The sequence below is a fragment of the Spermophilus citellus genome (assembly GCF_964194105.1).
Source record: "Spermophilus citellus genome assembly, chromosome: 9".
NCBI classification, from domain to species: Eukaryota; Metazoa; Chordata; class Mammalia; order Rodentia; family Sciuridae; genus Spermophilus; species Spermophilus citellus.
In genome coordinates, this window is record NC_138191.1 from 5,312,961 (window position 1) to 5,333,513 (window position 20,553).

The 20,553-nt window shown below is 51.7% G+C and overlaps 2 protein-coding genes and 1 long non-coding RNA gene across 4 annotated transcripts; 1 reads left to right on the forward strand and 2 right to left on the reverse strand.

Moving 5' to 3' along the window:
* The first annotated feature begins 34 nt into the window (after positions 1–34).
* On the forward strand, positions 35–1,518 carry LOC308656394. The gene is made up of 2 exons (XR_014023716.1): positions 35–171; positions 657–1,518. It is a non-coding gene; the product is annotated as an uncharacterized lncRNA (long non-coding RNA).
* Positions 1,041–12,583, reverse strand: CRTC2 (CREB regulated transcription coactivator 2). Of its 2 annotated transcripts, XM_081307431.1 has the most exons (14): positions 12,297–12,583; positions 9,199–9,300; positions 9,006–9,124; positions 7,467–7,526; positions 6,755–6,823; positions 6,356–6,459; positions 6,227–6,256; positions 5,991–6,055; positions 5,839–5,888; positions 5,456–5,700; positions 4,695–5,101; positions 2,611–2,880; positions 1,963–2,149; positions 1,041–1,692 (listed from the first exon to the last, which is right to left on the reverse strand). In XM_081307431.1, exons 1-14 carry the CDS (start codon positions 12,447–12,449, stop codon positions 1,472–1,474), a joined length of 2,082 nt encoding a protein of 693 aa, XP_081163557.1. In that variant the 5' UTR covers positions 12,450–12,583; the 3' UTR covers positions 1,041–1,471. The 2 variants fall into 2 exon arrangements, with proteins under 2 accessions (XP_081163557.1, XP_081163558.1); XM_081307432.1 differs by lacking the exon at positions 6,227–6,256 and having other exon boundaries at positions 12,297–12,582.
* A 1,205-nt stretch (positions 12,584–13,788) lies between these two features.
* On the reverse strand, positions 13,789–17,264 carry SLC39A1 (solute carrier family 39 member 1). The gene is made up of 4 exons (XM_081306301.1): positions 17,134–17,264; positions 16,229–16,447; positions 15,926–16,056; positions 13,789–14,652 (listed from the first exon to the last, which is right to left on the reverse strand). The coding sequence occupies exons 2-4, from the start codon at positions 16,413–16,415 to the stop codon at positions 13,996–13,998; spliced, it is 975 nt and encodes a 324-aa protein (XP_081162427.1). The 5' UTR covers positions 16,416–16,447; positions 17,134–17,264; the 3' UTR covers positions 13,789–13,995.
* Positions 17,265–20,553: the final 3,289 nt, after the last annotated feature.

Below are 20,553 nucleotides of genomic sequence, written 5' to 3' on the forward strand. Positions count from 1 at the left end.
CTGGGAGGGCCCCCTGCACCAAGAGGCTTCCCACCACCTAGCCAGCGCCTCTGGACGCTGACCCCGGGCAGCCCTGGAGTCTGCGTCTTCTCGCTTGCTGCCCTGGGTCCTACAGCCGGATGTGGTGCGCATGCCTGGGAGAAAGTGACGGTCTCCACTAGAGGAACCCAGGTGGCTAAGCTCCCCGCATTTCCAGGTTTAGGACACACTGCATTCCCTTCAGAAGCTCTCGGTTCTCTTTTCTGGAGATGACATGAGCTTTGCAAAGAGGAAGAGTGGAAACTAGGACTGTAGGGTGTGGTGCAGAGTAGTGGAGGTGGGGTAACTGAGGAGGGCATCACTCCTCACACTGTGCAGGGTGGGCAAAGAGCAGAGGCCCAGGCAGCCAGAGCACTGGCAAACACACGCAGAAAGGGAAAACCTCTTCAGAACATGGTTGACAGGCAACGATCTGTTGGATTAAAATTCTCAAATAAGTGGAGATGTGGGGAGGTGGAAGTGAATCATGCATAGGAACCAAGAGGGAATGGAGTGCGACCCTGACACCTAGAGACAGAGGCTTGTCTAGGTCCTGGAGGTATAAATGACCCTAACAAGGGAGCCAAGACCTACATGGAGTTCATAGTTGTTAAATTCTCTCTTCTCTGAAACCTTAGTACTGAGGCCAGCTACCCCAGGAAAGCTGGGGTCATTCCACCAGAAAAATCAGACCTGTGAACTCAGCCAGCAGCCATCTCCTCAACCACAACGCACTTCCAGGCCTCAGGCTAAGGGAAGCAACTTGTCTGGCCAGTCTCCTGATGCAGCAGAGTCCTAGACAAACTTGAGGGCACAGGACATGTCTTCCTGCCATCGTGGAAGCTTACACCCTTCACAGGTCTTCGTGTTCAATCTTGGATACAAATTGTGAGGCTGGGGCCCTTCCACAAAGCACCATAGTACTGAAAAGATGCAACATGCTTAGCAGATAAGAGGGCCCCTGGCTCAAGAATTTCCTAGATCCCAGCCACACCCCAAACAGCAGCCAACCACACCAAGGGTTTGACAGGATTTTTTTATTAACATATAATATATTTAATAAAAAATAATATCCACTCTGGCTCTTTTCCTCCATTGCAAGGAGAAGAGTAGTGAGGAGGGGCTGGCACTGCCCACCCCTAGGCATCTGGGTAAGCCCTGCCTCTGGGGTTCCCCTCTACCCCTGCTTTCCAACAGGCTCTGACCTCCAGACAGACGTTTTTCAAAGTTACAAGTGCTTTAGGCCCTCCCTTGGGCTCCCCCGGGGCTACCCATTGTGCAGAATTCAGGGGCCACCTGGACAAACCCCTTGCTTTTTCTCATTCTTAGGATCCTTTGTTCATGTTAGAAAGAGAACACGGGGGCAGAGAGTGGAGTCGTTACTGGCCAGGGGAAAGGGAGGAAAGGGACAGTGACGGGAGATGGGGCCAAGAAGGATGGTGGCGAGGTTCCCTCACTGTAGCCGGTCACTGCGGAATGAATCCTCTACAGCAGGATCGGGCAGCAGGGCACAGGGGTCACTCAGCATGTTTAGCCCTTCCAGGCCCAGTGGCTCCATGCGCAGCTCATCCTCCAACCCAAGCCCCAGCTCCAATCCAGTTGCTGACACCTCAAAGCCAGGCACTCCAGCCAGGGCCGCTGCAATCTCCTTGGAGAATCCTGGGGAAGAGTCTCCTGTGGGTAAGAGATAAGTAAGGACCGCAAACCTCATGAACTCCCCCAAGACCCCTCCATTTCTTATGTTGGCAAAGGTATTACTCCTTCCCTTTTATTTTTTTTTTAATATTTTTTTAGTTGTTGATGACCTTTAATTTATTTATTTATATGCGATGCTAAGAATCGAACCCAGCGCCTCACACATGCCAGGCAAGTGTGCTGCGGCTGAGCCCCAACCACGGCCCCACTGCCTTCCTTTCACTGCCATCACCACCCATGCCCACTCACCTGTGAGGACAATGTTAGGTCCTGAGCCATGGCGGGAACAGTGGGTCAAGTTCTGGTGGTTGAGGGTGTGAGGGTCCTGGGGGCCGCTCACTGACCCCTCATCCCCTAAAAATCCAGGCCCTTCAGAAAAGCCAGGGGGATCCAGCACCAGATTGGTTGATGGGGTCTCCATGCTGAACTGCTCCAGCTAAAGACACAAAGACACATCTTGAAAAAGTAGGCTTCAGAACAGGATATCCCTGCCTGCCCTTGCCCAGACATGTTAACATGTCCCCTTCACCCAGCAATCTTCATCCACCCCAGGAACAGAGGCAAAGACAGAGGAGGTTGGCAGCGAGCAGAGCAAGAGAAGCGAGCACGGGGCCCGAAGTAGGTATGGGCACCGTACCTGCTGGGCCAGAGCATGTGCATGCCAGGAAGAGAACGGGTCAAGGCAGGAGTCATCAAAGAGCAAGCTGAGCAGAAACAGAGGGGCAGGAGTAGGGGTCAAACGCAGGAAGACAGGAGCCCCAAGCTGGCAGTGCTGTTACCTGAGACAAAGGGAGACCCCTTCCTCTGGATGTCGTAATTCAGAGATACCACTCAGGCCCCCCCCCGACCCACCCCAGCCCCTCTCCCTGCTTCTGAGCTAGGAGCCTGAGTACTCACATTTCCCAGGCTGAAGTCACTCACTGGCCGGTGGTGAGACTGTTGCCCGTGCCCAGTGGACCCAGGTGGGTACAGTATTCCATAATGTGGCTGCCTGCCTGGGGGTTGGCCACCAGAGGGCTGCACTAAACAGGCCTGAGCAGATAGCCCTGGCTGCTGCAGAGGCTTTGGGGTGGGTTGCTGGGTGGGCAGAACCAGACTTGGAGGGCTGTATGGATAGGGGGGCAGTCGCTGGTCAGTAGACAGTTTACTGGTGTCCAGGGGGACGCCCTGAAAAGAAACAAGAAAATGGAGGAAACTTAGCCCTCCAAGAAAAACTCATAGAGCTTCCCATTCTCTAAGCTGCAGCCACCCTCAATGCAAACATGATAACGCTCCATGTTCTCATGGGCACCCCTGAGCTTGGTGGCAGTAACTCAAAAATGCATAGTAGGATTGGGACTGTGGCTCAGTGGTAGAGCGCCTACCTTGCAAGTGTGAGGCACTGGGTTCAATCCTCAGCACCGCATAAAATAAATAAATAAAGATATTGTGTCCATCTACAACTAAAAAAATATTTTTTTAAAAAAATGCATATTGGGGCTGGGGATGTGGCTCAAGCGGTAGCGCGCTCGCCTGGCATGTGTGCGGCCCGGGTTCGGTCCTCAGCACCACATACCAACAAAGATGTTGTGTCCGCCGAGAACTAAAAATAAATATTAAAAATTCTCTCTCTCTCTCTCTCTCTCTCTCTCTCTCTCTCTCTCTCCTCTCTCACTCTCTCTTTAAAAAAAAAAAATGGGGCTGGGGATGTGGCTCAAGCGGTAGCGCGCCCGTCTAGCATGCGCGCGGCCCGGGTTCGATCCTCAGCACCACATACAAAGATGTTGTGTCTGCCGAAAACTAAGAAATAAAATGTTAAAATTCTCTCTCTCTCTCTCTCTCTCTCTCTCTCTCTCTCTCCACTCTCTCTTAAAAAAAAAAAAAAAAAAAAAAAAAAAAAAACTTTAAAAAAAAAAAATGCATATTAGAATGGAAGTGCTGAGAGAGGTTAACACTAGGGTAATACTGAACCTGCTCCAGAAATGAATCCTTCCCCACACTGACAGTAATCAAGTACTTGTGACACACCCTCACAAGTGCCTGTTAACACCCAGTGCAGGTGAAAGGGGTTGTTCTGAAGACTGAAGAGGCCAGAGGAAGTGGAAGAGAAAGGAAGGAAAAGGAGGGAGGAGAGGTTCCTTCCCTCCCCCACTGAAATCACGGAGCACCTGTGGCCTGGCCGTGGTCCTAGAGAAGGCAGAGATGGAACCCAGAACACACACTCCAGGAGACAGAACGGAGGAGGAGGGGAAGGTAGGACAGAGGAGAGGGAAAAGAGAGCATAAGGGTGAGAAATGGGAGCAGAGATGACAAAGAAAGAAAAGAGTAAGGAAGCGTGGGGAGGAGGGTAGAGCTTAGTACTTTAGCGCTGAGGAAAAAGTCCTAAGTTCTGAGTCTGCAGTTCTAGTTCCAACCTGCCAGGTGAATCTGGGGAAGCCACCTTCCCTCTAGGCCTCAGTTTCCTCATCTGTAAAGTGGAAAGAGACTGAGCTCCATGGTCAGAGAGTCTCTGATTCTACGAATTCTAAGAAAGAGGGGAAATGGGAGAGGCGATGGGAAAGGACAGAAGCTCGGGCAAAAAATAAAGAGACAAGAAGAGTGAGAACAGAGAAAAGATAAAAAGGAGAGGATAAGCTATCATCTGCCAAGCACAGGCCTGGGCTGGCAGGCACGGTGCAAAGTACTCCATGTCCCTTACCGCACTCGATGTTTTACAAAGGAGACTACTGAGACACACAGAGGTTGTCAAAGGGGACTCCTAGGAAAGGCAGAGCCAGGATTTGAAACCAAAGGCTAACCCTGGGTTCGTAAGCAAAGAGGAGACAGACAAATAAAAGATGTGGCAAGTGGAGGACACACAGGGGTAGCAGGGGATGGATGAGACAGAGGGTGCAGAAATTAAGGGGAGGAGGTATCTGAGGAAAGGAGGGCTGGAGGGAGAAACTCTGCAGGAGAAGAGAAGAGGAAGGGAGACAGATGTGTGGGGAAGCAGCCTCGCATACCTGAGTGATGGAAGACAAGGTGGGTGACATTGTTGGCGAAAACTGTTTGGGCAGCTGCTGTTGGGACCTTCTGGCGTCCGCTGGGCCCGCGGGCAAACTCAGGGGGCTGAGGGGGACACGGCGGTGACGGGGGGAGGCCCCAGGGGTAGAAGCTGGGTAAGGGGGAGTGCCCAGGATGGGTGAGGAAGTGGAGGAAGAGGAAGAGGAGGAGGAGAGGGCCGGGGCACTGAGTGATGGGTGGCCCAGGGAGGTGGTGGGCAGTGCATGGCGGGTCAAGGAGGAGGCAGGCAGTGAGGGGTGACTGTGGGAACCCTGGAGCTGGGGCTGAGGACTGCTCAGGGAAGCCTGGAGGTTGGGATTGCTTAGGGAGGACTGCAGGGATGGGTGGCTGAGAGGTGAATGAAGTCCTGCAGGCACAGACAAAAAACCAGAGATGACAACATTACTGATGAGAACCAGGCTCCTTTCCACCTGGAATGGGTTGCAGTGACCGGACTATGAAAGTGGCAACACAATGTCCTTCCTATTCTGTTCCTGCCAGTGAGATTGGCACAGCCCACCTGGGGGTGGTTCTCCGTCTTCTTTGTAGGAAAGTCACACCTACCAGTTCTCATAGGCTGAGAATTGCAGTACAAGGATCCGGGGGTGCCGGGTTGCTGGACTGGTGGGCATTACAGGATCCAGCTCAAACCTCCCGACCCTCCATCCCTCTAGACAGGCAGCATCTGGTGGGCACATACACAGCCAGGAAAGCCACTCACCTGGTGCATCATAGCCCGGGCCCAGGCCCAGACCTCCACTGATGCCCAGGTGAGTCATGGTGTGGGTCAGATTGGAGGTACTATTGCCCCCACTCAGGCTGGGATAGGCTGTCTCTTCAGGGTCCAGGGAGGTGGGCAGCGGTGGAGGAAAGTGCAGGTTGGTGAGGTCAGGTAAGGAGCCCCCAGTGTTCATGGCAGCTGGGAGGACAGGCACATTGGCAGGCTGGTCAGGAGATGGAAAGATGCTAGGGGAGGGAGAGAAAAAGAAAGAAAGGTGTAAATGGAGGGGAGGGAGTCAGGGAAGAGCACAGATCCATCTTCCACATCGCCCTGGACTTCCCTCCCTCGCTCCTATTCTCAGCCAGCCTTATAAAGGAACTTACTTAATTCCAGGAACTTCACAGGACCGAGGTCGCGAGGAGGATGAGGACAGCTAAGGAAGAATGTGGAAAGTGAGGACAGAGCTCAGGAGGGAACTCTAGAAGCCTGCCCATGGGAAGGGAAGAGTGGGTGACATCCAGTGGCCCACACCTACCTTCTTAGCATCCCATGGTTTCAGCAAATGTTTGTCATCTAGCAAGTTCTCTTCAATAGCAGGGACTTGAAAGAGAAAGACAGGTGATGGGGAGGCTGGAGAAGGAGCCAGGAAGGCACACAGGAAGCAGAGACAGGCAGATGGAGTCCTGTGTCCTAACCCTGCATGAAGTCTCCAATGCCAGCCCAGAAATTCTTTTGGCATTTGGTCCCCACAATGTGTTGAAGAACACATACCTTTGGAGTCTATTTCACCATCCAGAAAACCTGCAAGGGATGCAGCGGAGTTGGCCGCAGCCCTCACTTACCAATCTGATTCTATCAAAAGCTCACAGCTGCTCCCTACCCTGGGATTTGGCCACTTACCCCCTCGACGACCTTGTACGACACTAGGAGGTGTGGGTCCTGGATACGTGTCCTGGGGGTTGGGGTTCATCACACTTGTGTGAAGGGCCGAGTCAGAGCTTGTCCTGTTTGGGGAGTAAAGAAGCACTGGCAGGGGGCTGGGGTTGTGACTCAGCGGTAGAACGCTCGCCTAGCACGTGGGAGGCCCTAGGTTCCATCCTCAGAACCACATAAAGATAAATAAAATTAAATTAAGAAAAAAAAAAAGAAGCAATGGCAGCAGTAATGATTTTCCCAGTGGCCCAGCCCTGCCCAGCAGGGGAGACACTAGATGGGCTAGAACAGTGTGGGGTGAAGCAACAGGGCCCCAGAAAGTGCAGATTAAAGAAGATATGGCCTAAATAAGGCAAGGGCCATCACCTGTTGAGTGCAGACGGTAGTCGAAACAACTGCCCTTTCTCTGCAGGGAAATTGCTCCAGGGCATCATCCTGGGGTAGAAAAACAGGGTGAGGAGGAGGAAGAATGCTGGAAGCGACAAGAAAGCAGACATGGGGGCTGGGAATGTGAGGCAGCCCCGATGGAGAGAGAGGACTGGGCACCAGAATCATTCTTTGCTCTTTCTGGTTCTTCTGATGCCTGTGACCCATGAATCCCCTCCCCCAGTCAATCTAAGATCTGGAAACTTCTCCACTCCTCTCTGCCAGGACAAGCTGAACAGGAAATTTGGAGCCCAGAGCCTCTTCTGGACGTGAGTGCTAGGGCTAAGATGGAGAGTGGAGAGGTTCAGAGATCTAATAGTTTCCCCGCACTGTATCTGGCACCCACCCTTGACAGAAGGCAGCCATTTTCACCTGTCACCCTGCCTTTCTCCCCTCCCCCATACACACACACACACACACACACACACACACACACACTCGCACACACCCAGCTTGGCTCCAGTTCTATTGGTCCTGCTTTGGCTACACATGTCAACACGCCAAGACTGGACTCTGATCACCTACTCCTGCTGCCCCCACCCTCCCAGCTAAGCCAATATAGGAGGAGGTACTGATGAAACCCTAGTCCAGTATCCCAACCCAGCCCCAGCTCCTTCAGAAAGTGACAGGAGACTGCCTGACCTGGACTCACCTTCGCCAGCTGTTCTCTGGAGGAGGAGATAAGTAGGCGGGACTGTAGGGAGAACTGTCAATGTGAACAGCAACAGTTAAGGAAGAAGATGGAGAGTGAGTAAACAGAGCAGCAGGAGATCGCCAAGTATGAGAATAGCCTCAGCAACTTTAGCAAGACCCTGTCTCAAAAAAGTCAACCAATGGAGACAGTAGATAGTTATTTCTTTCTTTTTGGTACCAGAGCAATTTACCACTGAGCCACATCCCCAGCCCTTTTGTTGTTGTTATTGTTGTTTTTTAATAACTTTATTTTTGTGTGTGGTGCTGAGGAAGGGACCCAGTGCCTCACGCGTGCTAGGCAAGTGCACTACCACTGAGCCACAATCCCAGGCTCCCAACCTTTTTTATTTTGAGATAGGGTCTCACTGAGTTGCTTAGAGCCTTGCTAAGTTGCTGAGGCTGGCTTTGAACTTGCTTCAGCCTCCCAAGCTGCTGGGATTACAGGTGTGTGCCACTATGCCTGGCTAGATAGCTATTTCTTTTTTTTTTTTTTTTTTTTAAAGAGAGAGTGAGAGAGGAGAGAGAGAGAAAGAGAGAATTTTTTAATATTTATTTTTTAGTTCTCGGCAGATACAACATCTTCGTTGGTATGTGGTGCTGAGGATCGAACCCGGGCCGCATGCATGCGAGGCGAGCGCGCTACCGCTTGAGCCACATCCCCAGCCCCTAGATAGCTATTTCAAAACACACATAACCTTTCTCTTTCTCTTCAAGTGGCAACAATGGGGTCAAAGAATGAAAAGAGACTGGAGATGTGGCTCAATGGTAAAGTGCTTGCTTAGCATGCATAAGGCCCTGAGTTTAATCCCCCATACTGGAAAGAAATTAAAGAACAGAGCTTGGAGCTGGGTATGTAGCTCAGCAACAGAGTCCCTGCCTGGCATTGGCAAGGCCCTGGGTTCAATCCTCAGTACTGTGTTTAAAAAAAAAAAAAAAAAAGTATCAGGCATAATGGAGCTAGAACAATCTAGGAGACTGTCTGGGCAGGACTTAGGGGAGACGAGTGTATGGGGTCTCTGAGACTGAAATGAAACAACAGAAACGAAGGGATCAAGCCTTCCTTAGTCAGAGCATAGGGAGCCCACTACTTGTGCAGCAGACTGAGCCAAAGTGAGGACAGCTGAGACCAGCCAGAGAGGAGGGCAAAGCCTTAGGAGCAGCAACTCCTGACACATTGACTGTGGTCACTTTTCATTGAGGCAGGGTAAAGGTGAGCTCCTGGAAAAGGACAGAACCAGACAACATTTAACGTCTCTTCCTATTGGACGTGATGGCTCGTGCTTGTAAACCCACAACTCAGAAGGCTGAGGCAGGAGGATCACAAGTTCCAGGTAAGCAAGAGTGACTTTGTAAAACCCTATTTCAAAAAATAAAAAGGGCTGGGGTGTAGCTGAGAGGCAGGGAACCCTCAGTACTGCGAAAGTAAGTCCTTCCTACCATGCCTCCCTGAAGAACCCCTTCCCACTACCTCCCAGACTCCCTGTCCTCTATTAAGGATATGTGGCGGGGATATCGGCGGAGTGGGGACACCATTCTTCGGGGGTCGCGCTGCACCCGTTCCACCAGCCCATGGTGCCGAGTACTCCGAGATGAATCCAAAGGTGAGTGGAGGGGGCTCTGCCAAAAGGGACAGGTGAATCAGCAGAGGAAGCAGAGGAACCTCCACCCCTCCCTGGCTGATGTCCACTCACCTGGAACTCGGCCAGGCCACAGCCAATCTGGTTAACATTGGGCAGAGAACCACCATAATGGGAGCTTCTTGTGTATGCCAGTCGCAGTTTTTGGGCCTGTAACTGAGATATGAAGGACAAATGGGAATGTCAGGGAGACTCCTGAGCACTGTTCCCTTTGGCCATCCGTGCCATCCCTGTCACCAGGATATGCTGCTGCAGCTTTTAAGGTATCTGCTAGGGAAAAGGGAAAAAAAAAAAGCCAGTGCTAGGAGAAAGGCCCACAGAGACCTGGTGCAAACAACCCCCCAACCCTTCTGCAGCCTACCCTCATCAGTGAGATCACCGCTGCCTAGCTCAGTCAGCATCAGTCTAAGCAGAGTCCCTAGGGGCTACCAGGGACTAGTCACAGAGATGGGTGCCTATTAGGCACTTCTGGTTTCATTTCCAGATATATCCAGGACTAATTAGAAGGGCAAGGTCACAGGTGGATGTCATAGATCCATTACTGCCATCCTCTTTCCTTCACACTCAAAGAGAACACAGCTTCTAGGCTATGCCACTTGCCCAGCCAAATCACAGCCTGTACCTCCCAAACTAGAAGATCCAGGAAATAATGGCTTTCCCCACTAGAAAAGCAGAATACTTCCACTGGATCCTAAGGCCCCTTAATTGGCAGGGAAGCCTAGTGAATGGAGGTAGGAGGGGGCTCAGGAGCCCACTCCAGCCTGGGCCAAAGCCACCTCCCTGGCCCTTACCCCTATTTCAGAGAAATAAGTCTGGGACAGAAGTGATACACCATATCCCTCAGCTTGACATGGATTTAGCCTGCCTGCAGATTTGTGTTCTCAGTCACTACCACCAGACAAAGAGACCCAGAGCAAGGCCATGGGGAGGAGAACAGCTGAGGATGGTAAATTCCAAGAGCTTCCAGGATCACACTGTTGCCATGTAAGCCTACATCAAACCGAATTCCTGTTCTAGGAGCTCAACCCACTGAGTTTGGTGGGCACTGTGCTTACCTCTGGGTCCTTCAAAACCACTGTTAATAAATATGGCAACCCTAGCCTCTCAGTAGAACAAATACGGCCATATCTGATTCAAATGAGCCCTCCCAACTGGCCAGGTAACAAGCTGAGCCCCAGATCTCTCATTGCTAGTTCAAGATTTTTAGGTCCCCAGGCCCTGGCCATGAATGTCCACTAAACTTTTCTACATAGCAGAAAAGAATCAGGAGAGAAAAGGCAGGTAGAAGGTCCTTTTGATGAACCAAAGCACCACAAATAGGAATCCCAGCTTCGAGTTTCTCACAGCCTTGTTTGCACATACAAGCCCTAAGATCATACCATGCCTCTGCTAGAATCCTGGACCAGAGGGCAGAGCTCTCAGCTGAAGATGAGCCCCTCTCCCATCTTCTCTCTCTACCCCTATGATCAAAAGTTCCTAGAGAGCAGTCAAGCGTTAGAACATAATCCTCATAGTAGTTAGAGTGGGTTATGCAAGCATATGCCTGTGTATGTACATGTGCGCGCGCACACACACACACACACACACACACGCCTCCCCACCTATCTTTTTTCTGTTTTGGCTCTCATAATCTAGGGCACATGGTCCCTAGAGACTCAGAGGGGAAAAACATAAAAAAGACTAACAGAATCAAGGAAGAGGCACACAAAAATACAATCAAGAGTCACAATCAGGGCTGGGGATGTGGCTCAAGCGGGAGCGCTTGCCTGGCATGCGTGCGGCCCGGGTTCGATCCTCAGCACCACATACCAACAAAGATATTGTGTCCGCCGAGAACTAAAAAATAAATATTAAAAATTCTCTCTCTCTCTCTCTCTCCTCTCTCCTCTCTCTCTCTTTAAAAAAAAAAAAAAAAAGAGTCACAATCATGGGCTAGGGTTGTGGCTCAGTGGTAGTGCACTTGCCTAGCATGCGTGACACACTGGGTTCAATTCTCAGCACCATATACAAATAAATAAACAAAGGTCCAACAACAACTAAAAAAATATTTAAAAAAAAGAGTCACAATCATTGACAGATGCAATCACAAGGAGCGCTGAAATGCAACACTTATGTCCACCATCTCCCTTTAAATTTCTTCCAGTTCTTTGCCATGAAGGATCACAGCAAAATCCTCTCACCTATTATTTGAGAATAATGTGTCCCTAAATTAGCACTGCATACCAGCTGGGCAAACTCTTTTGACAGTGGCTCCTTGGACATCCAACCTTGGGCAGCAAGAAACCAAGGCCAGAGGGGCTTCAGAGGCAGCTTGTCAGAGATCCGAAAATTCTAAGAATTTCCTAGGAATGAATATACCCTCCTCATGGGGGACCCTCCGAGGCACTCCAGAAATTGACCCACAGGGCAGTATCTCCCTAGAAAGTCCAGCAAATCATCGGGTTCTATGCAACCTAAAAAGAAAAAAAATCAGTTACCCAGTTTTGGGATTCAAAACTCTACTTTTCCTTCAAGGCGGCCAGGGCAAAAGATGGAGCACCAGCCTGTGAGCAGTGGACCTCACCTTCACTCACGTCAGGAAACCACAAGAAGTACTTGAAAAAGGAAGCAAAGGGACGGGACGCAGGAGGGGACTTCCTGCCCCACTGTACCCAACACTGATCGTTCAAACCACTCAAGGGGCCCTTTCCCGTAGATACCAAAGTGCTGAGAGCGGCACAACAGGGCAGAGACCAGTCTAGAGAGCACAACCTCAGAAGAGACAAATTAGGGACAAGCAGTCCATCCTAAAATCCATAACCCAAGATCTGGGATGCTTCAGTGCAGTCCCCAAGGGGACTCCTCCAGGCACGCACAAGGACTCCCCACCTCCCCTGGACTTCGGGGGCCCATCTTCCCTCTCGGCCCATCTCCGTCTCACGTACTCGGCCCCCAGTCGCACCCACATCCCCCACCTCTCCTGCATTTCCATCTCCCGAGCAAAATTCGTTGTCCAGTCCCCTCGGCCCTCAACCCGCGCCTCCCAGACGGAGGCGCCCGCCGCCGTCGCCTCAACCCTGTTCCGCCTCCAGGGCTGCGGCTCCCGCCCCTGCCCCGCCTCTCCGCTCCGTAACTGCTCCGCTTCGCTCCCGCTCCCCGGCGCGGCCCCTCACCCGGGTGGAGCCGATGTCCATCATCACCTCCTCGAAGGCCGCCGTCTCCTCGGCCTGACGCTGCTTCTGCAACGCGATCTTCTCACTAAACTTGCGCGGATTGGAAGCCGAGGCCGTGGCAGAGCCGGGCCCGTTCGCCCCCGACGTCGCCATCTTCCTCCCGCGTCCCTCCCCGCCACCTTCCCAGTACTAGCCACGGCCTCCGCCGCGGGCCCTGGCCAGGCTCCCCCAGCAGTAGCCGCCGCCGCCGCCTCCGCGAGCCCCGCGGCTCGGCTCCAGCCTAGTCCTGACCTGCGGCGCGTGGCCCGTCGGGACTGGTAGTTTGTTTACGTGACCCCTTCACGCCCGCAGCCGCGCAGCACGGAGAGGAAGCGGACTGCATCTCCCGGCAGCCCTGCGAACGCCGGGACCCCGGGGCGTGCCCCGCCCCCCGCCCCCTCCCCGCGCGGGGCACGCCGGGAGGAGTAGTTCCCGGTCACTCCGTAGCCTCAGAACGCAAAGGGGAGAGGGATTTAGAGAGGAAAGGAAGAGGGAGGGAATGAGGGGAAGGGAAGGGGTGGAGACAGGGAGGAAAGAAGGATGAGACAAAGCAGAAAATTTTTGGTCATTTCAGGAAAGAGGACTATTGGAACTGAGTGAAAAGAGTGAGACAACAGCTGTAAACATCTGGGACGCAGGTCTTCCAATCGGCTGGCCATATATATGCCCACCCCTCTTCCAAGAGAAATGAATCGGATACCACAGAGATGTATAGAAACATTTTTTTTATTTGGGTAACATGTCCCAAAACAGGTCAGTTAGTAAAATAGATTCTACAGAATATGGCCCTATGCTCAGTCCCCCCATCCCCCCAAATAACCATTCTCCCTTGGGCTCCTCAGGTATAAAAAAAGTTTTGGCAGCTCAGTGTTTATCATTGGGCATGAGGCACCATGACCACGTTTGTATCCTTAGGGTGCAGCAGCTACTAGGTGGCCGCAGCTCTCCCCTCACCCAATCCATCCCAGCAAATATTTCTGCCCCACACCAGATTCTGGAACCAAAATTAAGAGCAAGTAGGTCTCCTCCACTGAGGTGCTGGGTAGGACCCCGTGCCACATCACTGTGCTTTGAGAAAGAGGGAAAGGATTTGTTTGGCACTTTAAAAATAGAGGAGTGATTGGAGCTGGAGAGGCCAGAGAAGTTATCAAAACTGGCAGGGAGAGACCATTTGGCACTAGTCCACTGGAGGAAGGGAAGGAGAAAGATATGAAAGTAGGAGGTAAGAAAAGTAGGAAGGATCCACTCCTAGCAGCAGAGCGCTGAAATGAGCTTGAGCCAACAGGACACTGACCCTGAACCTCTCCCTACCTTTATTACACAGTAGCTGGGTGCCTGTCGCCAGCATTCCCAGTGTCAGCTTATCCCTATTTGTAGTGTCAGACTTCTGATCTAGCAATCAGGGTCTGTCCCAATCCTAATATCCCCTGATCATGTCTCTAGTGACTGGGCCATATCTTGTTCCTTAGGCCAGCCTCTTCTCTGCCCACTTCCCTCTCATTAGTCATAGTTCCAAAGGCTACATCCCTACCTTCCAGAGAACTCTTTGGTCCTCAATACCTCCTGTCCCCATTCCTTCCTATTCCTTACACACCGGGGGAGAGGAGGGAAGACAAGGGCACCTGGTAGTTAACTTCCCCTGCCCCTTTCTTGAAGTCCCCTAGATTTGGACAAAGAGCAGACCAGTGAGAAGAGCAAAGCCTGCTAGGAGCAGAATGACCTTGAGGATTCTCTGCTCAGAAGTGGCCAGCTCTTGGGGCAGGATTTCCAGGAAGGTGATATAGAGGAAGGTGCCAGCCGCCATACCCTCCAGCACAGACTGAGCCAGCTGGTGCAGAGGCCCAGCAGACTCTGCCAGAGCTGCACCCAGCCCAATGCCCAGAGGTGTCATGCATGAGAAGAGGATTCCACAGCCAACCACCACCTGCACTCGTAGGTGGCTCTGCAGCAGCCGCAGGGACAGGCTGACTGCCAGGATACCCTTGTGGAGCAGCAGAGCCAGGCACAGTTCCATGGCCCGAACCCGGTCTCTCTGCAGCCCCACTGCCAGCCCCTCAAAAACTGAGTGCAGGGCCAGGGAAAAGACCAGCACACAGGCACGCAGGGCTGAGGGGGCTGCCAGGGCTCCACTAGCCTGTGGAACCCCTGGCCCATCATGCCAATGCTGGGGCCCACCATTCACTGTTCCCAGCAGAGCTCTTGTCTCCTCCCGATGTGGTGGCCCTGACTGCTCCTTGTAAGCCAGCGTGATCTGCTCCATCACCAGGACTAGGAAGAAGCCCATGGCCAGGATGAACTCTTGCAGGGGAAATTGGAGCTGTGGGCAGAAGTGGCAGGAGAGAGGTGGAGTCAGATGCAGAGTCTGATGGAGGTGCACTTACACAAACACAAAGTCCCACACACAGAGCCACTCTTGTTCGTAAAACTATGAAGTTACTTGGTGACAGACATAGAATAATAAACACGGATATGGTGTCACACACAGTGTTATATGTAGACCAAAGGATCTCAACTTTGGCACTATTAACAATTGGGCCAGGGGCTGGGGATGTGGCTCAAGCGGTAGCGCGCTCGCCTCGCATGCGTGCGGTCCGGGTTCGATCCTCAGCACCACATACAAACAAAGATGTTGTGTCTGCCGAGAACTAAAAATAAATATTAAAAATTCTCTTCTCTCTCTCTCTCTCCTCTCTCACTCTCTCTTTAAAAAAAAAAAAAAAAAGAAAAAAAACAATTGGGCCAGAAAATTCTTCATCATAGAGCTGTTAGGTTCACTGTAGATTGTTCACCCACCAGATGCCATCAGCAAGCACAATACCCCTTCCCAACCTAGCTGTGGCAACCAAAAAGGTCTCCAGACATTACCAAATGTTTTCTGAGGGCTGAAACCACCCCCAGTTGAGAGTCACTGATGTAAATATACACAAAGTGTCACCTGTAGACACACCAGCCCACCTTAACAAATGCGCACATGAGTGTCCCAGGACATTCAGGCTTGTATAGTCATTTAGCCACAAAAATACAGAAGATTACATCCAGTGTTACTTCCTTAGTCTTAGTGGGGGAAAAGGAAATGGAGGAGCTTGGGATGACTTCCCTGCATTACTACCCAACTGTCTCAGTTTTTCCTATAATGAGCTTTCTATGACTTGGATTTGATCATTCTCCACATCCCAATTCCTCAGGGTAAAGCCTTTTTGGTTAGCAATTCTAGGCCCCCAGGAATTGCCTCCTACACATCCCATTCCTGAAGTAACATTTATCCACAGCCCTTTGAGAGTGGCAGGAGTGATGATGGCTCCTGGAGCACTATTAACTACTTGGCAACTGGAACTAGGAAACCCACAGCGTAAGTCAAACACCTGATAACAGGTTCCTCATACTGTCTCAAGGGGTACAGGGGCCACACAGGGTCTGGTAAGGAGTAAGGAACACACAGAAAAAGATAGGCCCCATAACAGAATATCACAACTCGTAGGCTCACATACCAAGAGCCTTGCACACAGTCATGGAATGACACATGAACAAATCCACATAAACCATGGACCAGCCCCAACACACTGGGTCACATGCTAGAGGCCAGTGCTCACCGTCACATGCAGTGCCGCCAGTGCCTCATCTATGGCAGCTAGGTAGTCAGGCAACAGGTCCAGGAGACAGGTGGCCAAGAATACACCTCCTGCGAAGCAGCTTACTAGACTCAGGACTTTCTGGCGTGAAGCTGGGCAGGAGTGGGACACGGAGGGGAATGAGCAAATGAACCACTTGCAGGCCCCACTACTCAACCCAAGTAATGGTTACTTCTGCCTTCCCCTCCTCCTTAGGTTACCTCCCCCAGCCCCAGAACTTAGCTACTCCAAATATCCACAAAGGCAAGGAAAGGAGAGGCTCACCAGAGGTTTCATGGTTAGCTCCCGGCCGGCGCAGCACACAGATAGGTACCAGACTGCAGAGGAGGGTGAGCACCAGCAGCAGCACCAGGGCCCCCAACTTCACCTCTAGCCCCACAGGCACCGAGGGCTCCGAAGCCACTGCCTCTGGGCGCCACACCAGGAGCTCTGGCTCTCCCCAGGGCCCCATGGTGGTTGTGATAGTTCCAATGACTCTCAGACCTAGGAAGATAAACCAGACTGGGTGGAGAATGGTCACTCAGGAAAAAAAGGGGCCAAGGAAAGGGGAAGGGAGGTCAGCAGAGTGCAGTTCCCTCACTCCAGCTACTCTCCGGCCTTCCCCAACTGGGGGTGACTCATCCACTCCTGTACCAGGAATATTCCTCACCCCCCACCTCCAACTCTCTCTCCCAAGTGACTTGTTCAGGAAGCCAACAAGAGGGAAACTGAGGCACAAGAACGCCAGTGTGGATATATATCATCTGGAGCCCCCAGAGACCCAAACAGGACCTGGAGCTGGGGTCCCCCAGGAAGGTAGAAACCAGCCTCCCCCCACCAGCTCCAGAAAGAAACAGGCGAAGAGAAGGGGACTTGTGCGGTGGAGAGGAGTCGGCAGGCTTCGCGGGCCACCTGAGCAGAACGGGACTGTGCCGAGTCGCGCTCTCGCGCCCCTCTCCCCAGCGCCATCCCCGGAAAGCAAAGAGCTAGCCACGGGCAGGAACGTCTGGCCGACGGCCAAAGGCCAGGGGCCCCGGGGTCGCGGACCGCGCAGTCGGCAGGGAGGGCGGGGTCAGAGGTCGCCAGCGTCGCGGGAAGCAGATGAAGAGGTGGAGCTGGGACCCCGTCTCCTAAGCCCCGGGAGGTCTGGGCGGCAGATCTCCACCCCGCCCCGGGGAGCCCGCACTCACCTCGCGAGGGTCTCACGACATGGTGTACACTCGGTTCCGGCCTCGCGTCGGGAATTCCCGCCCCCCTCCTCTCGTCTGCCCCCTCCCCCGCCGCCGCGTCCCCGCGCCCGGCTGCCAATGACAGCGCCGGATGGGCGGGGCCCGGGTGGGAGTGACGTGGGACCGGAGAAATCCGAGCCCGAGTCGGTCGGGGGCGGAGCAGGCGGGGCGGGGGCGGAGCAGGCGAGGAGGGGCGGGGCGAGCGGGAGGGGCGGGGCGAGTGGGGAGGGGAGGGGCGAGTGGGCGGGGTGGGGCGGGGCGAGTGGGAGCGGGGCGGGGCCAGGGCGCGGTCCTGGGAATCAGCAGGGCGCCCGCCGCTGGCGAGCCACGGAGGCCAGAGGGAGGTGGGGACCCTGCGGGCAAGACGGATGTCCCGTCTTTGCCCCGCACTCCCAGGTCTTCCGTCCCACATCTCTGGGGCTATCTGATTGGCTAGGGCCCAAAGTCCCCTTGTCTTACCTCCAAGATTTCAAGACCCCATCAGTGCATTCTGGCGCCAAAAGGAAATCCTTCCTCCCTGGGACAAATTTTTCTTTCCTGCCTTACCTCGCCAGCACCCATGAGGGGCGAAAGGGTAACGGGAAAAGCGAGGAGAAGACATGTCTTGAGAATCATCCCTTCCAGAGGACCACTGGCCCAGCTGACTTCTGCACAGCCTCCTTCCTTCTCCCAGACGTGGAGAAGCGGAGGGACAAGTTCAGGGGTTGCTGAAACCTATTCACTGAACACCCTCTCCAGTTCACTGTCCCGTCTCCTATTCACTTACCGTGCCTTGGGCATGCGCCAGGTTCCCTCCAGCCTCGTCTCACACTCTCCTACCGCTCTCCCTCCGGCCCTGCTGGCCTCTTTATGTTTTCTGTTCCTTGAATGCACTAAAGTGTTTTCAACTCAGGACGTTCACTATTTCCTCAGCCTGGATCCTCCTGGCCCACAGCCCTGTGCCATGAGTGTCCTCTGCTGTCCTTACATTGGGTACAAAAAAGGAAAATACAAAAGAGGACTCAGCCTACTCTTTTTGGTAAAGGTGCAAGAGCCTCATTCCTTAAAAAGGGACAGAGTGATGCCTCAGATAAGGCTGTAGATGTGGAGGCCAGCAATTTCTCTAGGGGGAAAGAACTTCTAGAGGAAGGGTGTGTAAAAGAAATAAATGTGTCGAACTCCAAGAGCAAGACATAAGTGAAAGGGGGCCACATTTTACCAATAATCATTGCTGTTCCACGTTTTTGTTGGTTGGTTCTTTTTTTGTTTTGTTTTTGGTACCAGGAAATGAACCTAGGGGTGCTATCATTGAGCTTCATTCCTAGCATTTTTTTGGTGGGTCTGGGGATTGAACCCAGAGCCTTGGCATGTGAGGCAAGCATTCTACCAACTGAGTTATATCCCTAGCTCCCATTCCTAGCACTTTTTATTTTCATTTTGAGACAGGGCCTCCAAGAGTTGCCAAGGACCGCCTCAAACTTGCCATTCTCCGGCCTCAGCCTCCAGAGTCCCTGGGATTACAGGAGAACCACCGGTGCCAGGCCTGTTAAGATCTTAATTAAAAAATAAATGTTGGGGGGCTGGGGATGTGGCTCAAGAGGTAGCACGCTCGCCTGGCATGTGTGCGGCCCGGGTTCGATCCTCAGCACCACATACCAACAAAGATGTTGTGTCCGCCGAGAACTAAAAATAAATATTAAAAATTCTCTCTCTCTCTCCTCTCTCTCTCTCACTCTCTCTTTAAAAAAAAAAAGAATGTTGGTCCTGGAGAGATGATTTCTATTCTCAGGTTTAAAAAATAAATAAATAAATAAATAAATAAATAAATAAATAAATGTTGGGCAGGGGTTGTGGCTCAGTGGTGGAGGGCTTGCCTAGCATGTGTGAGGCACTGGGGTATATTCCTGGAACCACATAAAGATAAACAAATAAAATAAAGGTATGGTGTCCATCTACAACTAAAAAAAATTTTTAAATAAAAGTTATTATTAAGGCAACTCCAGATTGTTCAAGGAAATATTATGCATGCTATGTTTTGATTATGGCAAATTATACTTTCAAGATTATTGGTAAATGGGCTGGGGATGTGGCTCCAGCAGTAGCGCGCTCGCCTGGCATGCGTGCGACCCGAGTTCAATCCTCAGCACCACATACCAACAAAGATGTTGTGTACCCTGAAAACCGAAAAATAAATATTGAAATTCTCTCTCTCCCCTCTCTCTCTCTCTCTCTCTCTAAAAAAAATTATTAAAAAAATTAAAAAATAAAAAATATCATTGGTAATTAGTAAAATTAACAAGGAATCATGACAGACTGAGGAAACATGAATTCTAGTTCCAATTATACTTTAATTTATATACATGTAATTTAATTTTATGTATTTTTTAATTTTTAAATTGACATATAAAAATTTTATATATACCCAAGTACTTGGCACACTCCTGTAATCCTAGCTATTGGTGAGGTTGAGGCAAGAGTATTACAAGTTTGAGGTCAGCCTCCACAATTTAGTGAGACCCTGTCTCAAAATAAAAAACGAGCCAGCGCAGGTCTGTAATTCTGAAGCCAGATTTAAAGTTAGGTAGTCAGTGTAGTTAGGTAAATCGGGTCTAATATCGAGTGAGATCTAAAGTGGAGGCCATGTTGAGAATGAATTCCAGGAAAAGTTGAGCAACTCTTGGAATGTTAATGAAGTCCGGGAAAAGCCCAAGGCCAGAGCCCATCCCAAAGAAGTGTTAATGAACAGCCCCCAGCAAACTTGAAAATGCTGACTCAGAAGTGCCCAGATTAGTTCTTTGGCCCACCTGGGTCCCACCTCTCCGGCCTTCCCACCTACATTCCATCACTGAAAGAACTATAAAAATGGGAAACAACTGCACTTCCATGGATTCCACCTCTTGGGTCCCCTTCTTCCTCGGGAGAAGTCTTTTCTGCTGTCCTTTAATAAACTTCTAATTTCCACTCTGACCTTGCCTCCGCGTGCTTCTCTGGTGTTATACTTCAACATTGGGGAAGCAAGGACTTGTCACCCCCGTCAGCAGCAGTATAACAATTCTAGCAGCTCAAGAGGTTGAGGCAGGAGGATCATGAGTTCAAAGCCAACCTCAGCAATGACGAGGCACTAAGCAACTCAGTGAGACTCTCTAAATAAATTACAAAATAGGGCTGGGGATGTGGCCAAGTGCCCCTGAGTTCAATTCCCAGCACCAAAATAAATAAATAAGTAATAACTAAAAAATAAGAAGGAGCCAGATACAGTGGCACAGACCTATAATCCCAGCAGTTTGGGAGGCTGAGGCAGGAGGATTGCAAGTCTGAGGCCAGATTTAGCTAGGCCCTAAGCAACATAGCCCTAAGCAAACTTGCCTCAAATAAAAAAATAAAAAGGGGGCTGGGGTTGTG